This window comes from Amphiura filiformis, chromosome 3 (assembly GCF_039555335.1).
Source record: "Amphiura filiformis chromosome 3, Afil_fr2py, whole genome shotgun sequence".
Classification (NCBI taxonomy): domain Eukaryota; kingdom Metazoa; phylum Echinodermata; class Ophiuroidea; order Amphilepidida; family Amphiuridae; genus Amphiura; species Amphiura filiformis.
The window spans coordinates 9922552-9946026 of record NC_092630.1 but is presented as its reverse complement, the minus strand read 5'-3'; the positions used below and the strand labels follow the sequence as shown (position 1 = coordinate 9946026).

At 36.4% G+C, this 23475-nt stretch overlaps 1 protein-coding gene across 1 annotated transcript; it reads right to left on the bottom strand.

Moving 5' to 3' along the window:
- Positions 1-706: 706 nt before the first annotated feature.
- LOC140147999 (cilia- and flagella-associated protein 100-like) lies at positions 707-23435 on the bottom strand. The gene is made up of 17 exons (XM_072169821.1): positions 23328-23435; positions 22041-22137; positions 21265-21351; positions 19464-19564; positions 18400-18592; positions 16273-16504; positions 15581-15661; positions 14402-14565; positions 10032-10086; positions 9487-9532; positions 8555-8706; positions 5881-5979; positions 5172-5208; positions 4497-4576; positions 3620-3716; positions 2484-2603; positions 707-940 (listed from the first exon to the last, which is right to left on the bottom strand). Exons 2-17 carry the CDS (start codon positions 22111-22113, stop codon positions 827-829), a joined length of 1731 nt encoding a protein of 576 aa, XP_072025922.1. The 5' UTR covers positions 22114-22137; positions 23328-23435; the 3' UTR covers positions 707-826.
- Between the last annotated feature and the right edge of the window lie 40 nt (positions 23436-23475).

The window sequence follows — 23475 nt, the reverse complement described above, 5'->3', positions numbered from 1 at the left end:
TTACACATGGCAGCGATTGCACATGCCCCCTTCTTGCACAGAGCAGTCAATATCTGCTATCTTTTTCTCACTATCACATAGGTCAAAGTTAGTTTGGTCTCAGATTTTAAATAGAAATCCAACTACCATCACGCATATGTGTACATCCATATCAAAACGATGCACTTGTCGGCTGCTACATGTCAGACTCAACACAAGTGGAGGTCACTTCAAATCATCCCAAGTCACATGGTTAAGGAATACAGAGAACATTTCTTAACCATGTGACTTGGGGATGATCTGAATTGACCTCCACTTGAGATGAGTCTGGTATTTATTCCTAGCTATTATTTGAAATGAGACACACGTAGCAGCCGACAAGTGCATTGTTTTGATATGGATGTACACATATGGGCAATTCCTTCTTTTCTTCGAGTTGGCTTGCAATCTTAACAAGCTACATGGGTAAAATTCAAGTGAAACAAGTAAACAAAACAAAAGTGGTTTTAGGCCAAACATTGTTGCCTAAAACATACATCATTTTTGAGCAAGAGGCTACTCCAGTTGAAATCCATACACCCACCATGGAAGACATGATCTTACTCTCCCACACAAGGGGTGTAGATTTCAAATGGAGTCACTCATTCAGATAATCCCTTCTTTTGAAATTCACACTCCCTGTGTGGGAAATTAAGGTCATGTCTTCCACAGGGGAGATTTCAACTAGAATAGCCCAATTATCACTGCACACATTTTGTGAGACATGTGTAACTTGTAGTTAACTTCAGTCTATAGCTCCCTCTCAAAACCCAATTTTTAAGTTCATTACATAGATTATTGGAATATGTTATGAAAAGAAATAGGCCATTTCTTCCTCTTCTTTGTCGGCTTTCTGTTTGCTTTTGTCAACTTTACGTTTGGTCTGCGGTGGTTCTGATCTGTACACCAGCTTACGTCCAGTCTGCAATGTCAAATGAAAACAAGACAGAAAACATTAGAGTATAATCTAAGTATCTGGAAAGTAACAAATAGTTGCAAATGAAAATGGCCTTGTAGAGCACATTAGCACATAAGTTCTGTCGATCGATTCCTTACACTTACGCATCATTCAGAATTGCAGCTTTGAGGTGCAAACCTTACTTTAAACAATTGGAGCTTAGACACTAAGTCTTGGAAATTTACTGTTTAATTACTGGCCGAATCTAGAATAGCTTGAAATATTCACATATTTCATAGCAGATCCAAATAATAGTCCAAATGTATTCTTTGTGATATGTCTATTCATAATTAACTCTTGGGACCTCTGTTTATTTATTTTTTTAAATTGTTACTGTAAATTAGTTATATTTCAGGGGATGTCCATTCTGGCCTAATTGGCCATGGCATTATTGGGATGGGCCTGGATGGCTCTTTAAAATATTGGCTTATTTCCAACAATGCCCATATGGGCTATGCTAAATTCTTTGGAGTGATTACTGAATAGGGTGCAAGTCTACTAGTCTCATTACAAGACTGTCCTACCTCTACAATAAACCCTAACCATAAACTCCATAAACGAGGACTGGACTCAAGTCTAGCAAGTTGTACCCAGTTTGGTAATTGTACCAATTCATGAATTGAACTGTTAAACATGAGTCAATTTTAAAATTTGAGTTTGGGCCCATAAAAATTGATGAGGCACACCGACATCGCCCGGTTAATGAAATGAATACACAGGATCGATACATGCGTGAATGTGCTATGCACGATTTGATATTCAGACGATAAATCTTTGGATACCGGGGTAGAAAATGATGAATATCTCCGTAATTGATTTAGTCTAAAGAAGCCAGATTTTGTTCCTTGCATTTGAATATATGTCTTCAACGGATATGATAGTTGTTAGCTTGCGTCTTGAGAAAGAACCATTGCGTCTTGAACTCAAAAACTGACAAAAATATTCTGATTTTATGTGCCGAACTATAGTGTAGCGTAGGCTAGCTGCACTCACTTGTGCAAGCAGTCTAAAAGCATATGACCATTGACCTCATAATGGCGTATACATGCTCACTCACACACAGAGAGGTCAATTACCAGGCTATTGTCAGTAGCCTTAGTCGGATGTCCCTCGGCTCATTATGCGTCTTAAAGGTCGGAACAAAATGGCCATGCGTGGCTGTGGATTCAACCTACCATGGCGATTTCTGCCATGAAGATATCGGGCGATGACACTGTGTGAGGGTCCATAGATTTCCAGACTTCAGTGCATCAATGATCCTTTCTAACACTGTATAAATTATGTAGATAGTGTCTATTATATCTTTTTTACCTTTTTCTTTGGATCAGCTTGAGCCCTCTCCAATGCCCTCTTTACTCTCTCCTCATGGTGTATTCTTTGTGCTTCTAGTTTATTGAAATCTTTCTCACCTTTTTCTTTGGATCAGCTTGTGCCCTCTCCAATGCCCTCTTGACTCTCTCCTCATGGTGTATTCTTTGTGCTTCTAGTTTATTGATATCTATCTCACCTTTTTCTTTGGATCAGCTTGTGCCCTCTCCAATGCCCTCTTGACTCTCTCCTCTTGGTGTATTCTCTGGGCTTCTAGTTTCTCTTCTCTTAGTCTCAATCTTCTTTCTTTCTCTTTTGCCTGTGTAGCAAAGGTAAAAGGATTTGAAAGTCAATAAGAATAAAATTATATAAAATTCACAGCTGCTAACAATCATTCATTCCGAAAACTTCAACATGTTCAAAGTATGACTAGAATAAAAAAAGGCTGGTATAATTTTAAACCTGTCCAAAGAGATTCCACCTATAGGGCCCTGATTCCACCCCATGTTTGCGTGTTGCTCATGGCACGCATGGAGGGCAAAATACTGTACCTCCCGATTATTTCGCCACATGGTAAGCCCAGTAAACTCTGAAATGAATTGTATGCTTGTTTACATTCTGCATGTAAAATGTCTTGCCAATGATTCACGCCAACATTTGTAACACCAAGCTTAAGGTTATTAATGATTTTAAACTGTTGTGATTTGGTAGTTCACAGCATCTTATTTAATGGTAGTGAGTTTTGGCAAAACTGCATTGCTCAATTCATAGCTTAGCGTGTAGAAGAATTAAAATATCACAGAGATACTTTTATATTTGCTGCGGTTCTTGAGTTACGTTGTAAAGAGCGCTGAAACAATAACACTTTTGTAAAACGTACATAACTCATTAACAACAATAAATTAAGCAAGTTTGCAAAGTATACAATTTGTAGAATGAACTTTTGCAAAACATCAAGGTGTTAATTTTCAATAATATATTGATCTAGATAATGAAAATCGATTTTTAGGTTGCTTCGACCAACAATACCTCGCTCTACCCTTAAAGACACAAATTATTGGGTTTTTGCTGATAAATACACTATTTTGGTTTCCATGCATGACAAACCAATATGGCAGATTTACAGCATTACGAGGCTGGTTGAGTGCAAATCCGCCGGAACACGCTTTTCAATACGGAATAAACGCTAACCTCATCGTGACATCCTCCAAGCAGCAAAGTTCATTTCCCATTGAAAAAGTGTTATCCGACGGATCTGCAGTTGACCATTCTGTTACGCAATGGGCAATTCCGAGTCAGTACTCTTTGATTCAAATCTCTTTGATCTTGTCTTACCTTTTCAGCAGCTTCTACTTTCTCCGGTGGCATAGTCTCTATACTTTCAAATAATTCCTCAAGTTTATTCTCTATGTTAGTTAACATCTGAAGGGTACTGTGTAGAAATAAACAAACACTCAATTAACAAAAGATATGGGATCCTCATCACAAAGTTTTAAGATCAATTAAAAAAATTACAAATTTGGCTATTAGCTCCTTTAGATCACTTTCTTGTGGCTTTGAAAATTTTAATAGATTCATTGAATTAAAGCCATATTGCATTTGCACCCAAAACTTTGTTGCAATACAACTTCAAAAGTGGGGCTCAAAATTGCGATAAAACTTTTTGAACCATAAGTGCTCTTCTGCACTTTATACTCCCAATTTTCAAACGATATTGAACTTTAACTTCAGTTATTTTGAGGCTTGTTGGCAGTGTAACAATGCTGTTCCCAACGTTTGCCACATTTAACAGCAAAATCACTGGAAAATTGTTCATTTTTGAATCCCCAACTTCTGTCATCCAATTGGGCACATCTTTGGGGAATTGAGTTGCATTGTGCAAAGCAAGGTAGTACTGGTTCTAAAAGTGCTGTGCAATTTCTCAATGTTAAGAACTGATTTTCTTATCAAGTGTTAAGATTTCTTTAGATATTTGACCCTGCTATGAGTGTATCAATACTTTCTGTATCTAGCATAATGCTTCATATTTGACTTACAGCTTTTAAAATTATCATTACTTGATCAATGAAAGCAACTGCTTTGGACATATTACTGATACTCAGATCAGTCCGATGCTCAGGTAAGTAGTAAAAATTGATTTTCTTTTCATTTGAATACAAAAAGCACACATCTAATAATAAATCGAGTGGGGAATTAAATAACCATAACTTACCTAATATTTGCTTCATTATCACCAATACAATTATTATAGACTTCCTCCACTTTCTTGTTCAGCTGGTCCAACATCGCTTCCTGCAGGCAAAATGTAAAAACAAAATGTTTTAAAATATTTTACAATTGCTGTGATACCAAGCCAGTCTTAGACTCTTAGACCAGCTCTTAGACTTTGTGTTAAATTGGAGACTTTTGCATGGTATGGCTCTTATACTTGATGCAAGTCTGTGTTAAATTTGAGAGTTAGGCTGGGTCTGAGCACTTTGGACCTGATGTTAATCTGTGTGAAAATTGGCAGATCACAAAGCTGAGCAGCCACTTAACTGTAGCAGAGCTTTCAGCAGCTACATGTATGCATTACTTCAGAAAATACCTAAATGCACATTGTGTTAAATGAAGCATTGTTTTTTCCTCAGAACAAAACTTCCTTTACCACAAAAATGGTGTCTTTGTCTCTGCACTGTTTTGTATTTTGTTATTACTTTTCAGGGTGGCCAAAGTCTTCTCGAGCTTTGCTCTTTTTTTGGTCATCCTACCATTATGTACGACTCGTATTATATATATTTTCATTGCGTTGATATGGTAAATAAATAAACTGAAACATGCATTACTCATCATAGCTCACAGCTAAAGAATAAATTCTTTCATAACAACAGATGCCTAACCTCCTTACCTGATCTTCAGCTTTGAATTCACCAAATGAAAACATTCTGAAAGATAAATGAGCATGGAAATTAGTAATATATTATGATGAAGACATAAAATGATCTCATAATTCTATAACCAAACAAACTTTGAAGTGGTGATTTCATGATACCTACTAAATCAGCATTCTCTCCCTTCAAAAGTTTTAAGTTAACAATACTAATCATTCAACAATTTTTCTTCAGTCTTTAATCTGTAAAAATTAGAGTTGTTCAATAAGCTTTGACCAATAAGTTTCATTGGTATTGGTTTGTGTGCATCAAACATTGCTTTGTTATACAACAAAATATTACAATAATATCATCAAAAGAAAAATAAAGTGGTGCTGTATTACAGAGATTTTGTATTTGGTCTTAAGATTAATTGGTTGATATTTTGCAAACTCAGTTAATTTGTAACATGATATAGCTTATGAAATCAGTCATAATGACCAGTATGTCACTGATCTCTCAAGGATTGTGAAAATTCCGGTGTAAAATACACTGTGAATAGGTTGTTATGGACTTAAAAAACAAATTAAGTTTCATTCTCAGAACATGCAATCATTGCCATCAATATCAGAAATTTGAACCATTAGAGCTCTAACCTTCTCATACACTCTTTACTTTAGTTTATATTCTATACATTTTTTAAATCTGTTTCTCTCCTAAATACCCTGGATTGCCTCCTGAACTTACTTTGACTTATGTTCTAAATCCTTAGCCTTCTCTTCTTCCCTGTCAATAGATGAGGTTAGCATCTGTATCTGTCCTTTCAAAATTTCTGTCTCCTTATCCCTGAAACAAAGATAGTAACATGAATCAGGCAAATATATTGAAACAAGTAGCAAACTTATCATACCTGCTGGGGTATCATCTATGATGCGCTTTTCCATTTGTAATCCATACACTCCCTATGAAAGACATAACCGTAATCTTCTACACAGGGAGTGTCAATTTCAAATGGGGGTTACCTGAAAGGGTGACTCCACAGATATCTACACTCATAGGCGGTGTGATAGATTAAGGTCATGTATTTCATGTTTGGATTTCAACTGGAATAGCACAATCCTTAAACTAATGTAAGCAGTTACAAATTTGTTCCTACTTGTGCTACACTACAACAAGTAACAACCTACAAGTAACTTCCATCCTCGCTAATACTTTGGTTGTATATCTTTTTCTTTTCACAATGCCAAGGATATTTTATAACTATTTTGCATCTATAATTTTTTTCACACAAATGAACTGACACATTTACAGCTATGCAACAGTAAAACCAAATGGGATTGTTGAATCCAACCTATTTTTACAGTGTTTTTAGTCCATTTTACAAGTTTAAATGAAGTGTGTGTCCTTGTTTGATGCAGATTACAAGTGCATACACACAAATTAGCACAACTGAATATCCTTATCAACTATATACAATTTCACTGATTTGTTTCATCTAGCTTCAAATTACAAATAGTCCATCCCTACATGTTTTACAATCTCTATAAAAAAATCAAAAAAAAAAAAAAATAAGCATGGTATCCTGATTACTGAGTGATCTTGCTAATCCAATCCCACTTAAATATTCACACACTACATTGATAAGGGGAAAAACGTGTCATCAACCTACTATGAAAATTGCCAAAGTCATTTGTAATTTTGAGAACAAAGTACAAAAATATGGTTCAAGCATGCATTTAAGGTTAGCCGAGAGTTTTTCATGCGCTTGATTTCAGAGGGGCGTAAGTTCATAACAGAAACAGCCATGCAGAAAATGAACAAGCGCATCGGGACGTAGGCCTACTTACAATAGAATATCGATCCACGGTCAAGACATGAAAAGGCTATGAAACTTGGCTTAGCTCGTGCCCGGAGCTCGGATGCCGGGGTGGTGGCACAAGCCGCGTTTCGCAATTTTCACAAGGATTTTATAAATTTATAAATTGATTGGGGGCACTTCGTCAAGCTACGCCCTGGAAAATGTGTTGATTTTGAATTTATAGCCTTGATATCTTTGATGAAATCAATGCTGCTATTCCCCTGATTACAATGTAAGGGTAGGCAACAACAACAATATCAAAAAGCAATTATTTGTAAATCGAATTTGGGATGAAAATCAACAGACAAATTTCTGAATTATATAAAGTGAAAAACAATCAATCACGATTCACTGCACTCAGCGAATCAATCAAATAAAACTAAAAAGAAAGGAGCAAGAAAGAATAAAGAAATAGTGAAAAGAGAAAGAAAGAGAGAGAAAGAAAATGAACGAAAAAGAAAGAAAGAAAGAAAGAAAGAAAGAAATGAAAAAAAAAGAAATGAAAAAAGAAAGGAGAAAGAAAAGAGGAAAGAAAGGAAGTAAAAATGAGAAAAGAGAAAAAAAAAAAGAAAATTCAGCCACACGGAGACTCGAACCCACAAAAATATTTCATATTAGATTCCCAGTCCAACGCCCTATCCACTCGGCCATAGATCCGCTTATGCAATTGACAGTTCTCAAAGCGGATGATATAACTATAATTGGATGCAATTACATATGATTACAATCGCGTCCGCATTATGGCTCTTAGAATAAACACGCATGTCGGCGCTGAAATTTTGAACGAACTGATGGAGGAAAACCTCGTTTTTTTCATAACTAGCTTCAATTTGGAGTGAAAATCAAATGGAATAGCAATTGGCAGAATGTTGAGAAATAATGTAGGTATTCAGATGTCTAAATTAACGTCTCGTAATCAAGATATCGATAATTTCACAAACCAGCTTTTTCTCAAGCAAATTCTCCAAAATTTTCCCCCAAAACGGGCTTTTAAAATTTAATCGGTACTGTATTTGGTTCTTCCCCATGGCAACATTATTTCTTTGATCGATTTGTAATACAATACGAAAAAAGAAGAAAGCAATCGTCGGTGTGGATTTATACGAGCGCTTACATTTGAAAAAAAACCTCATGGAACGTGTTTTTGATCTTGTGAACATGGTGGGTAAAAATGCTTTAAACGAAGGATTTTCAAATTTATTCTAATAATTTGTATATAACACACACAAAAATGTTAAGCTACATCCAATGCACCAACATTTCACTCGCTGCGATATTTGATTACTGAGAAAACTCTGTTTTAGAGAACAACTTTATACGTCTTTTATACGTTTTTTATACGTCTCTTTGTGTAACCTTAAACATTTTTATTCACCAATTTTTGCACAAGAACAAATGATAATGATACAAATTAATAATCCGAAATAATGAAGGTGACTATGAAACTGATGCATGCTTGAACCACATTTTGTACTTTACAGAAAATGACTTCGGCAATTATTGTAGTAGGGTGATGATGTGTGACAGCAAATAAAGTTGGTATGCCAGGTTAAATTTTCTTACATTTTCTCCTCCGTATTCATAATGGTCTGCCTGATTTCCTCCAAGGATTCTTCTGTTTCTTGACTGTTCTGAATCAAAGATAAATTCTGCTCCTCTAATTCGGCAAAGATGTCTAACAACTGCTGAGGATCGGTGAAGTACAGCTCAGGTTCCTAATGGTAAGAAATATGAATATTTAATCAGATGAAGTAACTTTAATACATGTTAATGATTAACTCATTCAAATGGTGCTGGTCGGCATAACAACAATCAATCACTTCAGTAGTGCTGGAGTCAAAAATGATATTTGAAAGCTTATCTGACAGGAATACACCAACAACCAGGATATTCCTGTTAAGTTACTGAAAAGGGCACACAGCAAGGATTTATTTGCAAGGAGGGGGAGGGGGTGTAGGAATTCCAGGACTTCTTTTGGAGAAATAAATTGAATCTCTCAAATCCACTGTAAGATCATCAACCCTATAGGGTCTATGGTAAGATAATGTTTCAACACAATAGTTTACTGATTTTAAGCTAAACACAAAGCATTTTGTGTATGTATTTGTTATTATCTTAGGACTTTTCCATTTTTGTTGTTGCTATTTTAACCTGGAACTTAATATAACTTGCTTTTATTTTAAAGAGTCATTTACCATTATAGACTAATAATAACTACAGATGCTTCACCAAATGGCATGTGTTAATGAAGGCCAATTGTTCCATGAAGTGCAATAGATTAAACTACCACGCTCACTGCATGCATGTTACTGCATAACTTTTCACGTCTTTATGCAAATGCAAAAAGTCATGCAACACTCTTGTGCATAAACACAACAGCAAGCGATGCATGCATCAATTGGATCGCCCTCATAACTATGCAAGAGTTCTTGCATAATAAGCATGGGGATTTTGGCTGTTGGTGTCCTATCTGCACCTCTTTAATCTATGCTTACCCTATCACTTTCATAGTCGGAATCATCAACACTGTCAGTATCCTTCCTGTAGAAATAACAATGCATTAAAACTATTACAGGTAAGTTACACACCTTACCGCTTCGTATCAGAAATGCTGCATCTCTGGAATCATTCAAAACTTTGCTCAAACATATTTTTCCATAATATTGTTGCATTTGTTTTCTGTATTTAATCATTTTTGTTGTTCTTTTTGATGTTGCGCTTTGTAGCCAATGGAAACGGTGCATTATATATAAAGTAAGTCAAGTAAGTTAAGTTTAACATAGAACTAACAAACATTCCAGCTGAATTGACCATAAAGTGCAACTTGAATCATGATGGCAGTGAAATCTTCCACAGCGGGTGTGTGGATATTAAATGGATAGCCCAATTTTACAGATGTGCTCTTCCATTTCCAACAACTCTCTTATGGCATGTTAGAATCACTTTAACCAGGATAGGATGTGGATAATAAATGACACCACAAAATAATAATCACAAAACCAGTACCAGTAATATGTTGCTTCCATTAGCTGCTACTTACCCTGCCACTGACCCAGCTCTCTTTGTAGGACTCTCTCCACCAGGTGTGCCAGCACCTGCAAGATATTTAAAAATATATAACTCAAAATGAGCCAACGAAAGGTTATTCAGAAATGTGTTGGACACAATCTTGTGCACCAACCAAACTGTACCAAGTTGTAAGGGGACTACATACACCATACTTCTTTTTAAAACAATGCTTTAAGGAGGCACACAGGATCACTAATTATCCATTATTATTCACCTCATAACTCGAAAACTATTTTTGTAAAGTATATAAAAGTATACATTTTTTGAACGGAAATGAGCTCATAAATCCATTTAAAATGTCAGTTTTGGGTCAAAAAGTACAATTTTCGAGAAAATCCCAAAAAACGGCTTTTTTGACCAAAAATATTTGGTCCGCCATAAAAAAATTATTTGAAAAGCAAAAACTGTAAAACATGAATTTTATTAATTTAGACAAATAAATCTAGAAAGTGTTTTTTTATTTTTTTCGAAATTTTGCTTAGTTTTTCAAATATAGGCAAAAAATCAGTAAAAACGTATGACCCGTGTTCAAATTATTGAATCATGGGTGATAAATAAAGTTCTAGGCCCTAATTAAAAAAATGAAAAAACACTATCTAGATTTTGGCCATATCTAAACGTTTGACTTAAAAACTTACCTCAGTGATGCTTCATTTAGACGCTATGGCGGACCAAAAATGGTTAAAAGTGGTCAAAAGTGAACTTGCCGAAAATCGCGATTTAGAAAAATACAGCGGATTTTAGGTCCATTTTTGAAGATTATTCCATAAATATATAATCCGGTGACTTGTGACGTTTGATCAAGTTAGAAAATGAGAAGGGGCGTCCAACTGCAGCAGATTGGCATTTTTTTGGTGATTTTAGAAGGTAAAATATACAATATGACAAAATTATCCGTGCACATTCGGCAGATGTTTATCCACATGGTGTAGCCATTTTATTTACTGCAGTCTTGTTTCCATAGTGCAGCAGAGCTTCCGGCAAGGCCAAGGCGTCGCGTCAGCGTTTAGGAGGCGACAGGGCGCGCGGACAGACAGACAGGTTACGCGAATAAGTTGCACAGTGCATGGTCGTGTTACCGCGAACAAAACCATGATTATTTAAGCACAATTTTGTCCTGTTCCGTATAAAAAAAAGATCATGCTCTGTATTAAAATTTGCGGACATCAGAACATTAAAATTAGCATAGAATAACTGACAAGCAATTATTTTAGCAGATAGGCCTAATCAGGAAGTTTTATGAAATGAAGAATAAATTGAGACATAATCATGATAATTGCGATTTCTGTTTTGTATTTTCATAATTTTGCTTTAAAAATGCAATGTTTTTAATTTATCGTTTTTGGCGATTTTCTTTTTTTTGGTGTTGACAAATATTGCATTTTTATGTTCATTGTCCTTTTCTGAACCGCAAACATGATGTTGTTACTACTCGTTGCTTTTTCTTTTTAGTTGAGAGGCACCACAGCGGCCCGTCCGCGCCAAAGATAGGCATTTTAACGCCCGTTATAGCTATAGGCCTACACCACAGGAATCCCAAGTAAAATTTTAAAAGATTCTGATGTGTCGCATTACTCAATATTCCGTTTTTGTTATTGCAATTGTTTGTTGTTATCATAGGCCTATTTTATTTTTAACTTGTTACGGAATATCAAACACGTACAAAAGTCATAGGCCTATTATAGGCCTAAAGCCACAATAAAGTTGTAAAATATTTTGTACCGCATAAAAAGTGAATAAAATACAACAACACAAAAATTTAAAAAAGTGTGTCTGTTGTTGTTTTCAATCAAATAAGCGATGTAAAAAGTGGGGTAAAAGTTGTAATATGTCTTGAATAAACTTCTTGTAAAACGGACAAAAAGTAGGCCTTGGCTATATATATGTTAAACGGGCAAAACACGGAGAGGTCACAAGAAAACTGAAAAACACGGAAATTTACATAGCCTAACAAAACCGAATTTCACAAGTAGAAAACGGAACACTTATGGCTTTAAATTAGATTGTGGTTTATGCAGTAGGCCTACCGTATAGGCATCATGCATGCTATAAAGAGCGTTTTAAAACACTGCATGAAAACATTCACGAAAAATTAAAGCAGTTTACCTTTTAAAGTATGTAGAAAACATAAACGTGAAAGTTGAAAGCCAGACAAACATTGCAAATAAAAAGGCATTCGGCCAAAACATTCGCAAAAAGTGTTGTAAAACCAATAGCTTTTATCGCAATCATGGTATATGGTAGACCTAATAGGCCTACTAATGGAAATGTAGTTAAAATTGGTTATGAAAAAAGCACGAATTTGCGTTTTTAATTATAGTTCTCGTTTGAAATTATTATTTAGCATTAAAACATTCATGAAAATGCTTTCATAAGCGTGCTTTCGCTATGCCGATTTCAAATATCGACATTTTTGACATAGAGTTGTTGGCCTATGCCTAGATGGTCGATATGATGTATATTGAAATGTCAACGTTTTTGACATTGCGTTAATGGTCAATCAGGAGTAGAGAACGTTTGAAAACGAATCTTAAATCCGTGTTTTAATAACGCTTTGAAACATTATTCAGTCTAGCCTACTAGCAAAATATTTAGGGCCTACGTTTTCTATCGTAACTACCAGATTGCATCATCATTACAGGGCTTCTTACGGGTAACTACTTCTTACAGATAAATTTCATCTTTTCAAGTTCAGAATGAAACTTGAAAAACAAAACAAAAACAAACAAAAAATTCACTATTATGTTCATATATAAAAAAACTATAATTTATACCACTATATCAGCACTTTTTTGGCGAAATTTATCGATTTAATTTACTGATTCTGGGACGGGGACGGTGGTGGTCTGTCGGCCCGCAGTTTCGCAATGCAATGGTGCATGGTGCAAGCTTTACCTACCTTGGAAAAAATCAATACGATAAAATACGGTAGTGATCGCGATTGGTGACTCCAGCGCCTCAATCAGTAATCACCTCGCCCATCCAGTTTACCATGTGTGCGTGTCTTTGCTAGCTGTACGCCGCAGATGCAGCGTTCTGAGAACGCGATATATATTGGAAAACAATAATTTATTTGCTTTTTGCATTTTGACCAATTTTTAATGAAAAAGGGTCTTTAAAATAGCTTTTCTTATGGTTCAAATTTTAAGATTTCTTTAAAATCTATTAATGACAAGATAAAATACAGTTTGAAGATGACATTAGTGATGAAAACTCAATTTTGGCTATGTAACACTTCAGTGATCCTGTGTGCATCCTTAAATTGGGCAATAACTGGCAACAAGTTTTTAATTTTTAACCACATTAATTTCATATTTCTCTTAATACAATACAAGGTTTTCCGTTGAGAAATCCATCAAGAATTGTGATTCAGATCATATAAACTCAACTAGAGGTCAATACAATTGCCTAAATGTTGTTTTTTCCCTTGGCTATCATTTGTATTGCAGCATAAATAAAGAAAGGGAGCAAAGGAAATTTGGCTGAAGCGGGATTCAAACCAGCGACCAGCGAGACACAATGTCAAAAGGCCAATAATATCATTTACCAACTAGGCCCACTTCTTACACATCCTGCAATACCGATGGATACCAAAGCAAAACTCATCAATGCCATATTTTTCCCAACTCTCTGCTACCAGTGCTAAACATGAACTCTCAACAAAAGTACAACCCAAAAGCTCATCACCTGTGAAATGAGATGCCTACGAAGTACAGCTAATAAGTCAAGGAGGGATAAAATCGGGAATGAGGATATCAGAAAGATGGTGGGCACCACACCACTCACAGAATATGTCGAAAAACAACAAGTTAGATGGTCCAGTCACCTTATGTGAATGGCCCCTAGCCAACCTGTAGCAAGAACGTATAACAGCAAAACAACAGGAACTAGGGCTAGAGGAAGACCACGGAAGAGGAATGCAGATGGAGTAAAGGAAGTGCCCGCAAGACATGGGATTACCATGAGTGAGGCTACCCGACTCGCCCAGGAAAGAAGGTTACATTTCCCCACGATGCTATGAAAGGCAGTGGTGGATAAAAGTAAAGTAAAAGTAAGACCTTTAGTTTGTGAGACCAGTGCTCTATCATCTCAGCTGTCCAGCGCTATGATAGCTGGCAATTTCAATTACCAATATCTTTGCTCGAGCTCGGGCACTGGTCAGAGCCATGAAACTGCGCTGTCATGTGGCCCTGTTGTGTGGTTTGCGAGATCAGTGTTCTACCATGTTAAGTGATTAAATGGTCCTAGTGATAGTTTGCCACACTGTTGACTTCCCATTCTTTCACATGAAGTAACCCTGTTTACAATTTTATAGCTACTTTCCCAGAAAACAGCACCTACCCTTTTTCCTGCTGCTGCTAGCCACCGACTGACTGTCATCACCGGCTTCCTTACCACCACTTTCTTTTCTTCTTTCATCTTTCCATTCAACCGGAGTAAGGGAATCCAGAAATTTCTTGTAGAGTTGGTATTCCTTCAACAAGTCTTCATTCTTAGAGATCTCACTGTAATGTATTAAAATGTGAAATGTGATTTAGCCATTGAAATGTATGTACCAGTATTCAAATGCAACCTAATTAAGTCAGTCACATTTTAATAGATAGAATACTGCAACCGATTTCAAGCTCTTGTATTATTCTCTATCAATTTTAGAACACCTGTGCAGAAATATGAATGGAACTGCTATAAAGAGGATATGTAATATGACATCACTCATGACAGAGTCATCCTCATTTAAATGAAATTCTGGCCTCCGTTAAGATACCACGGGGCAATTCGCATGATAATATATTTAAAACAGGTGATATGCATGAATGGTTGTGGAATCGAACAAGACACCAGTCACTCTGTCACCTTAGAACTGTCCCCCAACATGGCTGCCATTTCAATTGTTACATCATTCCGGTTTGTTTATAGAAAGAAACAGAGCGCGTACAACCAGTCAAAGTCTCAGCATCACCCGATAATGAGGGCCGATTGTTCCATGAAACGCGACAGGCGAGACTGCTACGCAATTACAGCGTATTTTCATGGTCTATCACGTAATCGCGAAAGCACGCAACGCCGCAAAGGCACGCAAGGCTGGCGTAATTGTTAGACACAGCACGATCGAACAATCGGCCCTCATGAATATGCGAGAACTTACATCATACAATACACGGGGACTTTGACTGGTTGTATGCGCTCTGTTTTCTTTCTCCTCTGTGGTTTATTGCATACACTCTAATAGATCAGAGCCACTCAATCATATCACAGAAGGCAAGACTTATTGGGGATCAACGATATGTCCTGAACATTCAACATGTTAGTGCATGTGTATGAAGTTAAATGCTCTGTGCACCTCCCTATAGACAAGGATCAAACATTGTACAAGTATCAGCCAATTCAAGCATGCTCAGAGGGTGCATGCAGGCTTGGAATTTTCCAATCTAGGTACTTATTATTTATGATCTCAACGTACCTTTCACTATACATTGTTTTCATACATGTATTACTAAATACATGACCCAAATTACTCACCTTTTAATCAGCATGATCTGTGCATTGATTTTCTTGATCTCTGCCACCTTTTCTAATTTGGCTTTGGTCTCTGCTTCAGCACTGTGTGAGAAAAAATAATGACAGTAAGTATTGGCTAATTAAAAATAAATAAATTTGGGGATTAATGGTGCACGACACCAACCAACAGGTCTCTGCACAGTTCTCAGATTATACAACATTCAGAGACACAGCTCAATACAGGTGCAATCTCCTAGTCTATATAAACATCGCAACCAAGATCAGCTCCACAAGTAACGTACAGGTAAAACCATTGCAGCTAATGCCTTGTCAAGAAAAATTCAATTGGTAGTAAAATTATTTTCACCAGAAAATTTTGAACATGGTTGTTACTTGTAAGAGTGTCAAGCCGTCAAATCTCACCAAAAGCACTTATTTAAATAACATGTAAATGTTATTATATATGCACCAAGCAGAAATGATCGTGATGTGATCAAGTGAAAGTCGGGAATATTGATTTTGAGATATAGCCAATAATAGTACGCAACTTCCTTTGTATTTCATTGGCTCATGTAATGAAATGGAAATCTGAATTTTTTTAAATTTTCATCGACATCAGACTCATTTTGCTTAATCGTGTCACATTTGACAATGTGCCCTGATCAGAACAAAGTCATTTTCATAATGAAAGACAATTTTAATCAGAATCTTACACTTTAATAGCTTCAACTGAGTTCTTATCATTCTCCTTGAGGAATTCATCAAACATGGCTGCATCTTCTTCCAAGTATTGCTCAGCCAGCTCCAGCTTCCTCTCCTCAGCCTGGGCGATCTCTTCTAGTTTCCTCATCTCATCTCGTTTCACTCCCAATGAGTATTGCACCAGGAACATCTCACGCTTCTTGGCGATGTAATCGGTGAGACTTTCCTTTTCCACATGACGATCTGTAAAATATGTAGTTTACACATTAACTTGTATTGAACCTGGGGTAATGAACATTGCAAGTACTATATGGCAAAGGTCATGAACTGTACAGAGTAATGCATCTTTAAATGGATCTGGCTTGTGATTGGTCGCCCAGATCTCGTTATGGTTTAAATCCTCTAGGCACCTGCCATTACCATTAATAACTACATGGTACACAACTATGCGGCCTTTGTGTTGTGTAATTGCATGAGCGCGCCATTAAGTGCATGACCGCGTCTTGTATTTGCTTGCGGTTAAATTGGATTGATAAACAAGTATGATTGACAGTGCGTGTGTTAGGGACTTTGCCGTTCAAAGTCCCGTTTAGAATGCAATGTCCATAGTCGATTTTAACTTGGACTTTTGCGATTAATAAACTGGTAGATTCTAAAATCAGAATTGTTCAGTATTGAAGTGCCAATATAATTACGACATTATGATATGTTGCATTCAATAATATAAGCCTCACGTATTACACTTTACTTTTACTGTCACTAATATAATTATATAAACTTTTTCTTCACAATTTTATACTAGTATTTTGATGTAATAAATATCAGTATAATTTCGAGTTCAACTGAATGCTTTCATCATGATTAATAACATGCTTTTATTTATCAAAAATCGACTATGGCATAGTCTAATGGAAGCAATGACCTTCATCTTCAACACAGGGAGTGCAGATTTCAAATGGAATTGCCCATTCAGGTAACCCCATTAGAAATGCACACTCATTGTGTAGAAGATTACAGTCATGTCTTCCAAAGGGGGTGTATGAAAGCTCAATGTGGATACTAAAGGATTGATTTAAAAGAAAATATAGTAGACCCTGTAAATAATATGTGATCATATTCATTTATGAGCCAATTTATGGACACCAATTTGGCTTTTTGATCTTCCTAACAATAATGTGCAAGTGTCATCCCTAAAACTAAATTCTACATAACTGAGTGGGTAGCTTTTAATCCTATCCAGTTCATAAATAATTTTATGCTGGGTTAAACAACTCAGCTTATGGTATAATCTGAACTTATGTGCAATATGATACAAAAGAAATCAAGAAAGTTGTATCCCCTGGTTAGTTTTGAACTGCACAATGACTGACTGACGCTATGTTCCTCACTGGCTCAGTTGGAAGTAGAGTACCTGTTATTTGAAGAACATTGCTCATCCAGGCTTCAGCAGCTTACTGAGGTTTGATTAGTTTAAATAAGTTTACTTATGGCTTCATTTACCAAATTTGATCAAAAATTATGTTCCTGTACATTTTTCAACAACTACATTACATTACATTTACAGGCATTTATGGCGCCATTCACAAAGATATCATGGCGCTTACAAAAATATACACAAAAAGTCAAATAACAAGAGAACAGTTCAAGAAAACAAATGAGTCTTTAGCATACTTTGTAGACTTGAACGCGGATGTGGTCGCAGCAGATTTTATGTCCACAGGAAGTGAATTCCATGCCGTAGCGGCTGCAATGTGAAATCTGTTTTCGTCAGTCATTCTGTGGCTGCGTCTTGGAATAGCAAGTCGGTTACTGTCAGAAGACGATCGCAAGGTACGAGGAGGAACATAAACAGTAAAATAGTCTGAGATGTAGTTGGGACTCAGTTGTTGCATGGACTTATAGATGAACAGAAGGATTTTAAACAGTACTCGTTGGCGAACTGGAAGCCAGTGCAAGGTCTCTAGGAGATTGGAAGCGTCAGTTATTCTGAAGGCGTTGTAGTCTTTCTACATTCACATTTAGTATTTGTTACAGACATTCCCTGAGCAAACTGCCAGCCCAAAGCTATGGGCATTCGGCAGATACTTAGACACTACTATTCCTAATATCAGTACCGGACCGGTAATGATGTTACGTACCTCTTGTGACAGCCAGAGTAAAGCTAGGATCATCTTGTACAGCTACAGCTTTCTCATCAGCTTCATCATCCTTGGTCTCTTCATCATCCTCCATACCAGCCATTGGTTTCCTCATGGAGGACCTCAGGGCATTCACCCGGGATGCATAGGTGGTCTTCTCATGTACTCGTAAACCACGCTGCTTGGCTCTTTCCTGTAATGAGGAGTCAAAATCAATTGATTATAATAGTGACTGTCAGCTCAAAAACACATTTCATATTTTAAATGATTCTGATTTGGTAAAGATGTTTTTGAAATAATTTCTTGCCATACTACAATGAAATGAAGAAAAAACCAATTTTAACCAAAGGTCACTGAAATATAAAAAAAATTAACCAAAGGTTTACTAAATACCATCAAATGTTGATGTATAATAAACATTAAAACTTAATAATGTGAGGTCTTTCTGTTAAACCGTACAACATCTAAGTGCTATAATCCATTTTGCAAGAAGTATTAATCACACACATTGACTCAAAGAAATGACATGTTTATACGCACGATCAAAAGCGGTGCATTCTGTACATGCATAAACTTTGACAAAGGACTGACGTCACACTCTTGAGGAAGCCAAATGGACTATACAGAATGGGTACCGGTACATTATTCTAAGGTTTACAATGCACATCTGAAATTTCTACAATACTGTGGCAATTTTGTACTTCAATGTGCATTGTGTATGTAGTGACACCAGAAAATGTTTGTTAGAGGGACAAAGTGAATTCTTTGGGGTTGAGAAGTAAAAATAAAACTGCAAAAATTGGAAATGTTTGTAATATTTTTTTTTAGGGCATGGGGGGAGGGGGAAGAATTCTGTCTGGGGTAATTTTCCTCCCATGCCCACCTGTGGCACCACTACTGGTGCTATATACATGTGCGGTGTATGTGTGTGTCTGAGGTGTATCAAGTATATTACTTTGTATTTGGTGAACTATTACTGTTAGTCAAGGGTTAAAGATAGCTACACTTCCCCGACAAAACAAATCCAATAAATTTAGTACAATTTCCGGCAGTTTGTCACTTACTGCTTTCTTCCTCTGTCTCTCTTTATCCCTCAGCATAAAGATGTCATTATCTGCTGGCATTGTGAAGGGATTGTAGTCCTCTGGAAGATCTTCATTTTCAGCTGCAGACAAAAAGCACATCATTATCAAGAGATTAACAAAGAACCTAAATCAATTATTTGCCTTTACTTTGAGGCATTTGTTTGATTTAATAATTATGAGGAATATTAATGATGTTGGTGCAACTTAATTTTTTTAATTTTTTTTTACTTTTCCATGACAAGACATATTTTGCTACATGTAAACAGGCTTTTTTTCTTCCATAACTTTCACAAAAGTACTTCCCACACATACCCAAAGTACTGAAGTGGAAGTTTATAATTATAAGCAGTGTTCGAAATAAGCACTTAAATCCTCTTGTTGTCCACAAATCACTGGGGACAACCATTGAGCTATGTACTTATCCCCTGGACAACCACTATTTGGATTCTTTGCACTCAAAAACATGACATACCGTATTGTTTGTAATAAACGCCGGGGGCGTTGCATTTTTCCAAAAGGGGGGCGTTTATTGGAAGTGAATTGTCAGTGAAAAAACCTTAAAAATCATGTTCAGTTTCCCGATGGTGCTCCTATTAAAAGGAGGGATTTACACTATACATGATGGCGGTGCCCACGGAAAATGATATTTTCGTGGGGAATACAACAAAATTACACCTGTAAGTGCATGGAATTAGTGAAATTCTACCATAATTAGGCAATGAAATGGATGGGAGTTGAGTCATAATAGGTTTTGTCCATTCAATTTAGCGATCGTGACTGACATGACTGATGCAAGTTTTAAGCTTACTTACACGGTACACACCGACATCGCCTGGCTAATAATTATTTGGTGCAGCAGTGACATTAAAATGAATACACAGGATCGATACACGTGAATTGCTATGCACGATTTTGATATCAGACGAAAATCTTCGGATACTGAGTTAGAAAATGATGAATATCTCCCGTAAATGAATTTTCTCAAGAAACCAGATGTGGTCTCATACACTTGAAAATACGTGTTGAACAGATATTATAGTCGTTAGCGTGCGCTTTGAAAATTGGCCGTGCGCTTTGAACTCAAAATTTGACCAAGACTCTCAATTTTATATTGCGTTGGTCTTGTATGGACTACAGCGCGCAGCAGGCTATAGCGGCACTCACTCAAGTGGAGAGAGTATAACCATTGACCGCAATGTCGTATACAAGCTTGCTCACAGAGCGAGAAATCAATTACCACGTCTATGTCAGTAGCCTTAGTCAGGTCACTTCGCTAATAATATGCATCTCATAAGGTCCGAATAAAATGGTCATGGGTGGCTGTGGATTCAACCTACCATGGCGATTTCTACTATGAAGATATCAGGCGATGTCACTGTGCGATATGTCATGGAAATGTTAGCATTTTTGTCAATTTTTCACAGAAACATTGAGGGGGCGTTTATTAGAGGGGAGCGCGTTTATTACAAACAATACGGTATATAACATATATATTTTGGGGCCAACCAAAATGTTTTGAGGACAAGCAGAATTAATGGTTTAGTGCTCCTCGGGACAATCTCCATATTTTCCTTATTTGGGACACTGATTATAAGACTCCTGGGGACAGGGAAAATTTCTCATGACAGGGATAACATAAAACTTTCCAAAACATACATGTACCTCTTTATGGATCAGAGTAACTTTTATGACTCCAGTTCAAAGAGGACTTTCATCTAAATACACTGCCATATCAGACAGAGACAGAATTGATACACACAAGCAGAAATAAACTATTTACCTAGAACTAGCGATCTCTCTGAGCCAGACTTTGCTGAATTTGGAAACGTCACCCTTCCTGACTGGCGAGATGCTGCTGTACCTGCTCCTATAGAGAGACAAAGTTATATCAATTATTATTATAGTCCGAGGTGCTCTGACGATAACACTCCGATCGCCAGGCAATCTACATTATTAGGCCAGTGGGACAACGAAAACGCTACGTGAACGAGCTATTATTATTAGTGAAATAATAAGGCTGGGATTTTCTGGTAATTTTGTTCCCGGGTACCCTATGTAATTTACGAGCAGGATACAAGTACCCCAGTGATCAAGTCAAAGTAGAGTCCCAAATTTGCACTTAAAAGTTAAAACCCATTCAAAATCTATACCCCTGTTTGGGATATTAATAAGGTCATGTCTTCCATAGGGAGTGTATGGATTTCAACTCAAAAAGCCCAATGAATATAAGCAGTGTCCAAAATAAGGAAAATATGGAGATTATCCTGAGGATAACAAAAGCATAAATTCTGCTTGTCCTCAATACATTTTGGTTGTCCCCAAAATGTGTCATACTTTTGGAGGTAAAATATAGTGGTTGTCCAGGGGATAAGTACATATCTCAATTTGGTTGTCCCCAGTGATTTTTGGACAAGAGGACAAGAGGATGAGTGCTTATTTCGAACACTGAATATAAGTCAACAAATGTATACATTTGTGGCTCTGAAAGTAACTTTTAACTGGAAAAAAATGTTGTGAAAAATTTCTGTTATAAATATAATACAGTTATTCACTTACTTGATTTTTTATCAGCAGATAGAATGGAGCGCACCGGAGATGCAGACTGTGCTGGTGATCCCTCTCCAGACATCTTCAATGTTTCTGATTCTCACAACTGAAAATAATCACAATGTTGAAGCAATTTTGTAACATTTTTATAAATCACTGTCTAAACTTGAGTTTTCAACTTCGGGAAACTAAGAAGAAATTCTACAATTTTAGGCTCATGAAAGTCAACTCCGAATTTATTGTCACTTTTTTGTTCCAGGTTGGCGAGGTTACTTTTTCATTATTTCAATTTTCATCAGATGTTTGCAAAATGGAAATAAATGCGATGAAGAAAAATTTATTTTCACGAAAGGTAGGGACTAGAAAAGTTAGAAAAGAGCCTGTTATGAATTTATATGTTTTACAAACAAAAATATATGTTTCCAATAAGCCCAATCGCCATTGTGACTTCCGGTTTTTGAGAGCACTTTTAGGACACTTTGACCTCTGAGTCTGACATATCGGGGAAATTTCTCTAATTATTATTTATTTATCTCTTATTGTAAAAATGTTATCATTAAAAATATTTAAATAATTAATTTATACAACAAATATATTTTTTTGATTTGTTTTTATTCTAGTAAAACTTTTTAAAATTATTTTTGTATGCACAAAAACCAATATTTCTGATAGGTCAAAGGACAAAGTGTCCTAAAAATGCAAAAACTGTCCCACAATGCATTGCAAACTTCTAATGCCGATTTGGCTTATTGCTAAAACTGGTGAAAACACTGATAATTTGAAAATAATGAATTATTTTGGTATTTTTGAAAATTTGACGCGGGTATTTTCGGTTTCCAAAGAGTGACGCGGGCGGGGGACAGTAAACTTGGAATCGACTTTCACGCGCCAAGTTATGCTGTAAAGTAAACTGAACACAATTGTAGGATTTCCGACCTTATAGGAACATTTTTGCGAGAGGAAGGCAAGCCCAAGGCTCGAACCCTCGCCGATCATAATCTCCTGGCGAGGCCGCGAACTAGCAAAAGATGAAGTCCCAAAGGTTTTTTTTAATTTTATCATAACTTTGTAAATAATTAACATAAACACACATGATTGAACCACCATTTTAAAGAGAAAGTGAGAATCTTTATCTTTGGGCCATTGACTAGAACCCGGGACTAGAACTTTTAAAACTCACAAATACCAAAACTTGTGACCCAAACATACTTTTTTTAAGCTTACCGGCCAATACATTTATCGACCTGATTTTCCCGATATTAGCCAACAAATCACGTTAAAATATTCCCAACTTACATTCTTTCAATCTGTACACATTTAGAAATTTCAAGAAACTAAGATTATGAGTTCAAACGCCACTAAAACTGCTGTCAAATTTCAGTAATTTCTTCCGCATTCAGCTCTGGCTCTAATGACAACAAACGAAAGCGAGGCAACATAGCAA

Coding starts and splice junctions, on each gene's coding strand:
- LOC140147999 (XM_072169821.1), bottom strand. CDS start 22,113: ATGTCTGGAGAGGGATCACCAGCACAGTCTGCATCTCCGGTGCGCTCC. Junction 10,087..14,401: donor TAGCAGCAGCAGGAAAAAGG/GTAGGTGCTGTT, acceptor AATATCTTGCAG/GTGCTGGCACACCTGGTGGA. Junction 3,717..4,496: donor GATAATGAAGCAAATATTAG/GTAAGTTATGGT, acceptor ATTTCTACACAG/TACCCTTCAGATGTTAACTA.